Raw genomic sequence first — 7517 nt, forward strand, 5'->3', positions numbered from 1 at the left:
TAAGTGGCAATTTTTTTTATTTATTTTATTACAGTATTTTATAGAACCTTGTAAAAAAAAAAATTTTTTTTTTTTTGAATCAAGTTTCCAGAACCTGAGCGTGAGAAGGGTTTCACACCAATATGAATAAATATTAGAACATTCTAATTGGGGCTCTCCGCATTTGAATTGTTACTTACTAGTGTGAGTTAACATGTGTGATTTTAGCGTAAATCTACGTGCACATTTATATTGGCACTCCGAGCACGAGAACGGTTTTTCACCAGAATGAGTTAACATGTGTGATTTCAACGCATCTTTCCGCGCACACTTAAATTGACACTCTAGGCATGAGAACCGTTTCTCACGGGTATGCGTTGACATCATGTGAGATTTTAAAGTATTTCTATGAGTGCATTTGAATTGGCACTCCGAGCATGAGAATGGTTTCTCACCGGTATGTATCAACATATGCGATTTTAACACGTCTTTCCGTGAACATTTATACTGGCACTCTGAGCACGAGAATGGTTTCTCACCGGTATGAGTTAACATGTGTAAAAGTAAATGACATTTTTGTAAAAATTGACACTGGCACTCCGAGCATGAAAATGGTTTCTCACCAGTATGAGTAAACACGTGCGAATTGAGCTTGTCTCTTCGTGAACATTTAAACGGGCACTTTGGGCATGAGAATGGTTTTTCACCAGTGTGAATTAACATATGTGATTTCAAATTACTTTTATGTAAACATTTAAATTGGCACACTGGGCATGAGAGTGGTTTTTCACCGGTATGATTAAACATGTGCGATTTCAAATTATGCTTCCTTAAACATTTATATTCGCACTCTGAGCATGAAAATGGTTTTTCATCGTTATGAGTTAACATGTGTGACTTCAATTGATCTCTCCGTGAAAATTTAAATTGGCACACTGAGCATGAGAATGGTTTCTCACCGGTATGAGTTAACATGTGCGACTTCAAATGATGCTTTTGAGAACATTTATATTGGCACTCTGAACATGAAAACGGTTTCTCAGTGCTATGAGTTAGCAAGTGTAATTTAAACGTATCTCTCCGCGAACACTTAAATTGGCATTGTGAGCATGAGAATGGTTCTTCCCCGGTATGAGTGGACATGTGCGATTTCAACTTGTCTTTCCGTGAACATTTAAATTGGCACTCTGAGCACGAGAATGGTTTTTCACCAGTATGAGTTAACATGTGCGATTTCAAATGAGTACTTTGCGAACATTTATATTGGCACTCAGTGCATGAGAATGGTTTCGCCCCGGTATGGGTTAACATGTGAGATTTCAACCTATCTCTCCGCGAAAATTTTGATTGACACTCTGTGCATGAGAATGGTTTCTCACCGGAATGAGTTAACATGTGCGATTTCAACTTATCTCTCCGAGAAAACTTTGATTCGCACTGTGTGCATGGGAATGGTTTATCACCGGTATGAGTAAACATGTGAGACTTCAAACCACTCTTATTCGGACATTTATATTGACACTCGGAACAGGCGAAATATTTCTGGCTTGCTTGTAAACCTGAAACAAAAACAAGAATAATCTGTTAAACTCCTTTAATCGGACATTTAATTAGTGAAAAATAAAAATGGTCAAGAGTTGAAGTATCTCTGAAATAAAACGAGCTTCATTGAATAATGGAAGGAGAAATTTGAAACGTCACAAGTGATGTTCTTCAACAATATTTTGAGTTAGTACATTTTTTTTAGATAAGCTCCCCAGGGAGTTGAATCCAATCCTTGATATATCTCTCTTATACAATATTTTGAGTTAGTCAAAATTTTTGTAGATAAGAGCTGGATTCAACTCCCTGGAGAGCTACTAATATTAATATATTACAACAGAGACGAAGAACATTTTAGAAAAGGTAATATTACAGAAGTCTAGGCCTCTACAGGACTTTTGACCTGTCATTGGCTGGTTTAAGTGGCCACGCCCGCCATGGCCTAGACTTCTATATTACCTCCTCTAAAATATTCTTCATCTCTGTTGTAATATGTTCATATAAACAGCTCCCTAGGGAGTTGAATTCAGTCCTTGTCTACAAAAATTTGAACAAACTCAAAATATTGTTGATACTCTTAAATCCACTTGTTCCATGAAAAAGTATAGAAATTGAAAAAAAAATTTTTCAGGCGTTGCCGAATATGGAGGTGAAATAATTCAATTAGATGAATCTCACCCGCATAAATAAAGGTTTCAGCTCTTTGACTTCGCAAACATCAACAGACGAAAGAGTTTAAGGAATTTAGATGTTAAAATATGGGCAGTATGGTGAATGTTACACAGTGTGTAGAGTGGCCATATAAACTCCAGTGAGGTCACATTATTTTTATTTTTAATCATTGTTTATAATGGGAAAAAAAACAGCCAATGGCAGGTCATAGGCCCTGTAGATACCTAGACTTCTATAATACCCAAACGATCGTTATGGGATAATTAGTGTTTGTTGCCAACTTGACTATATTGCTATACTATCTACAAATACTTTATCTTCTATATTGGGAACTTGTGGGCTTTGCGCCCGTTTTCCCGATCATGCAGGAAAAAATAGATGACCCACGGCTGTGACTTCCGCAAAGTTCAATGTTGTGATATTTTTGATAAGTGGCAATGCACATGCAAAAAATTAGAGATTTTAAATCATACAATTGTAATCTTCTTCTTCGCAGTCTCAATCCTGGGGATTGGTTTGCAGTAAAGTCCTGCATCTCGTCCTCCATTGGTCCCTATTCTCTGCAGCTCTCTTCAGCTCGACATATGAGGCGTAGTTTAAATCTTCGCACACTTGCTCCAAATATTCCCGTCGGGGGCGCCCTCTATAATTTGTCCCCTCAGCCATTCCCTCTATGATGTCGTGCAGGAGACCGATCCATCGGGCTCGCCTCTCTGAGATGGTTTTGATTAGGTGCCTACCTTCTTCGATTCTGTTGAAAACCTCGTCATTAGTGATGTGGTCTCTCCAGCAAATTCCTAATATTTTTTTGTAGCACCACACCTCGAAGGCCTCTAGTCTTTTTTTATCTCTTTCGGTAAGGCACCATGTCTCACAACCGTCCATCAATATGCTCCATACATATGTCTTGGCGAGTTGCTTGCGGAGTTTTAGTTTGATATTATTTGACTAAAAAATCTTTGATTTTTTGTTAAACGCAAGCCTTGCTCGGTGTATGCAGCAGTCGACTTCTCTTTTTGTTCTCCCATCCCAGGTGATCCTGCTTCCAAGGTACACACTCTTTCGCGTTTTTTAGAGTTGCTCTTGACATTACTTTATTCATTCGTTGCTCATTACGGGCCACAGTCATTACTTTGGTTTTGCTCCTGTTTTTTTTCATATTATATTTATATTCCTATGAATTTTGCCTATGCAATTGCTTTAATTATTTATAGTTAAAGTCAAAAGTGATACTTTTTTTTAATCCTATTGCTAAAAACATGATAAAATATTTAGCTTATGCACTCAGCGCGTGCAAAAGAACCGTCTCTGACGAAAATCGGAAAGCTAACGGGCGTCTGGGATAAGCACTAGAAATCTGGCTGTTTGCGCGAGTGATGCGTAAAGTTGTCTTTCTCGCTCCCGAATATACCGGTATTATCGAGAGTGAGACGTAAAGAGTGTGTGAGACAATAATTCGTTAGGATTTTTTATTTTTTTATTTAGTCTTAAAATAATACAATCACAATAAATTAATGTCCTAATATTGACTTATATCTAATTATTAACATTTCTAAACAATAAACGTGTACTTAAAAATAAAACTTCTTCAAAGCTAACAGGAATGAGATTAATTTTCAGAAACTAACTTATCTGCTAAACACATGTTTTTTTAACTGACATTTAAATGAAATAATATTTTTTTGCTCTCTTATTTCTAATGGTATTTCCTTATAATATAACTGTACAGCTCGGTGCATCAAATAGTTCTGTGTATTTGTTTTATAACAAAATGGTAGCCTAACTTCATTTTTATTTCTTGTTTCATATCCGTGTTCACATTGATTAGAAAAAACCCTTTGAGTCAACTGTTTTGAAGTATAACCATTAATCATTTTGTGAACAAAAAACATTACATTAAAATGTATCGGCTGACGCACTGTCATTATTTTTGTTTCTTTCAGCGTCAATTTTATCCGTGTATTTATTTCATTCAGTAAGTTTATTTTTTCTCCTTCCGTCGCCAAAAACAAAATACTACTACAATAACTTATATGAGGCACAATAATGGAATTATAAATCATCCTGCACGAATCTGTAGTTAGATATCTTCTGATTCTTCCCATAAGAGATACCTTCCTCGCTATCTTATTCGTTACATATCTTGTATTTTGGGAAAAGGTCAAGCTAGAATCTATAATAATCCCCAAATATTTCATCTCTTTCACTTCATTTCATTTATTTTTTACTACGTACGCAATACGCGGAAAACTTTTTTTTGTGTTGGTGATATGTCAGATTTTTGACAAAAGCTTTTATGTTCCCATTAAGCATTAATTATTTAATAAAATAATTATCGATACGTAAATGAGTAAAGGAGGAATACTGAAAATCGCAACCCATAATTTATTATATTTATGGAGATATCAAAGTTATTAGATGCAATGTGTACTAGCTGCACATCACCAGGAAGAGAGAGTTAATTATACAACTCTGCAGCCACGGCATATCATGTCGAAAAAATGTAAATTGAGTTTAAGTCATGAACCATTATGTAAAGTTCAAAGACGAAATCTCAGAGCGGATAATGTATAGGGGAGTATTACTTACTTGAGGCAGTTTCATTGTTGCGAGAGGATTCCAAACATTGTTGTTTAATGTTAGGACAATCAATATCTGTCTCCGTGTGGATAATTATATCACCGGTTATCCAATGCTGGTCAGTACTGGTCCCCGGTTCAGCCTTCACTGCCTTTTCCCCAGAATAGAGAATATCTTCAATAAAGCTAGTCCCCGGTTCAGCCTTTACGATAGCAACACCTGGCTCTTCGGTTTTATAAGGCCATGACGCCATTTCCCCGGTGTGGAGAATATCTTCTTCTATACAGCTCGTCCCCGGTTCAGCCTTCGCAGAAGGAACACTCGGCCCCTCGCCTTTGTAAGACCACGACGCCTTTTCCCCAGCATGAAATATTTCTCCTTGTATATGGCTAGTCCCCGGTTCAGCCTTCACGGTAGCTACACCCGGCTCCTCGCTTCTGCAAGGCAACGAGGTCCCTTCTCCAGGATGGATATAATCGCCATCTACATCGCTAGTCTCCGGTTCCGTTTTGATATTCACTGAAGCGATGTCCATAATTGTAATAATTTATTCTGCAAATAAAGACCCCGAATATAATTAAAACCATTTACACAAAAAATAAAATCACAAAAAATTAATGTTACGTTATCTTTCAAAATATTAAAATTACACACATATGATGCTGGAATAAAAGAAGCTTATTTTTTGCGCTGTCCAATGACACTAAACTTGTCCTACAATTTAATTTTCTCCATAAGAAAAAAGTATTACTACAGTAGGTTATTTAAATATTTTAGGCAGCGAAAGAACGGCTAAAAATATTTACAATGCGAATGTTGATGGATGCAGAAATAGAGGAAGACCGAGAAAGACATGGCATGACCAAATCCAACAAATTCACGGAGATGGACGTGTCAAAAGTCGGAATAATCAGCGTGCATGCATGAGGAGATGTATGAATGTAGAGAAAGCGAGATCTATATGCAAAGAAATCAAATAATAAATAATTTAGAAAATCTAGAAATACAAAAATTTCAATTCGGAAAAAAATAATTATTAATAATACATTAAAAATCCCTTACAATTATTTACAATATTTCCATTATATAAACCCTTCTCCTATATTATCTCCTGCCACCCCTGCCAGTACCTAGATTGTTCATTTCTGTGTATTTATATAGACTCGAGAAAAGAGTGCTGCGTTAGTTTGGACGTAGAGCGAATGGACAGCGAAAGAACGGCTAAAAGGATCTACGGTGCGAATGTTGATGGATGCAGAAAATGATAAAGAAAAGAGAAAGACATGGCACGATCGAATCCATCAAATACTTGAATATTGACATGTCGAGAGTAGGAATAATCGGCGTGCGTGCATGAGAAGATGTATGAATGTAGAGGAAGCGAGGTCTGTGTGCAAAGTTTTCAAAAAAATATATATATAAAGTAATGCCTAGTAGGAGAAGACCCGAGCTAAGGCAGACTAACATGTCTGTTTATTTATATATTTTCATACACATACACACACACACGTGTGCACCCTTATAAACATTCATACACACACACACATATACATGCATTTATGTATATAAACACATCGTATTACATCGGCCTCGTGGCGTAGTGGTCGGCACGTTTATCTACCATGTAAGAGGTCTCGGGTTCGATTCCCGACATGGTTGATATGCAATATTTATTTAAAAGGGTGTTTTAACACTACAGTATTTCATAGTCCCTGGACTGGCATCTAAGGCGTAAGACTGATCATTTTGCCTTCATATAACAAAAAAAGAAAATCAAGATACGCTGCGATTGGTGTACCAATGCAGTGCCCTATGCACCATAAGGTGTGGAAAAGGAATTATGATATATACAAATGTATAAATATATATATATATATTTATATATATACATATATACCTACATATATGTATATATATATATATACAAATGTGTATATATATTTATATATATATACATATATACCTACATATATGTATATATATATACACCGACGTATATGTATATATACACACATACATATACACATACCCACATAAAAATTTATACATATAAACACACACACATATACATTCACACCCTTACATACACATATATAAATATATATTTATAAATCTTATCTTTCTTGTCAGTGTATTGTATAGTGTTTAAATTGTCGTGGATAGTATTAATATAACTTACCTTGCAATGTAGTTTAATAAGCTTTTAGTTTCTTTTCTTTCTAGCTTAAGATAAGAGTGATATGGCGTTATATCCTATCTGCCTACCCATACGGAAAACGGCGTGATGGTTTGTTTGTTTATAAGAAGAAGACGCAACTGATTCTTGTCTATGGTTAGGGCGGGCGATATCTGTCGCGTCCGGCGGTGCCCACAGCGCGGAGAATAGCCCCGGATGTCTGAATTCACCTTTCACCTTTAGCTAAGCCGCTCGGCTCACGCACTAGAGTTCCGGGTTCGATTCCTGGTGAGATCACAATAAGTAATTAAGATTTTCTTTAACCCGGGATGTAATTGTGCCGCCCGGCCTGTTAGGCTTCAAATCAGATTTGCACTGTTCTACTTTGCACACTGGAGTTGTTCCTTACTTTGTACGGCGATTTGTATACATTAATTTCGTTTAATCGTCGGATAATACTGTAATTTGTGTATTTATAATGCACGAGATACGGACGCGCACTCCGCGCTTGACATTCTTGACAGAAATACCACAGATAAAAGTAAAATCACCGATTACTCCAATTTGA

The 7517-nt window shown here is 36.3% G+C and overlaps 1 protein-coding gene across 1 annotated transcript; it reads right to left on the reverse strand.

Annotated features, from left to right (window-relative positions):
- LOC148271383 (uncharacterized) lies at nt 1-7090 on the reverse strand. The gene is made up of 3 exons (XM_088241459.1): nt 6953-7090; nt 4783-5325; nt 1-1538 (listed from the first exon to the last, which is right to left on the reverse strand). The coding sequence occupies exons 2-3, from the start codon at nt 5306-5308 to the stop codon at nt 172-174; spliced, it is 1893 nt and encodes a 630-aa protein (XP_088097585.1). The 5' UTR covers nt 5309-5325; nt 6953-7090; the 3' UTR covers nt 1-171.
- Nucleotides 7091-7517: the final 427 nt, after the last annotated feature.

Source organism: Micrasema longulum, unplaced genomic scaffold, assembly GCF_059751315.1.
Source record: "Micrasema longulum isolate JH-2025_06_02 unplaced genomic scaffold, ASM5975131v1 h1tg002908l, whole genome shotgun sequence".
NCBI classification, from domain to species: domain Eukaryota; kingdom Metazoa; phylum Arthropoda; class Insecta; order Trichoptera; family Brachycentridae; genus Micrasema; species Micrasema longulum.

Bases quoted from the DNA above. Each gene is read 5' to 3' on its own strand.
- LOC148271383 (XM_088241459.1), bottom strand. From the start codon at position 5,308: ATGGACATCGCTTCAGTGAATATCAAAACGGAACCGGAGACTAGCGAT. The intron at 1,539-4,782 runs GTAAGTAATACT...TTTTTGTTTCAG, and splicing joins CAACAATGAAACTGCCTCAA to GTTTACAAGCAAGCCAGAAA.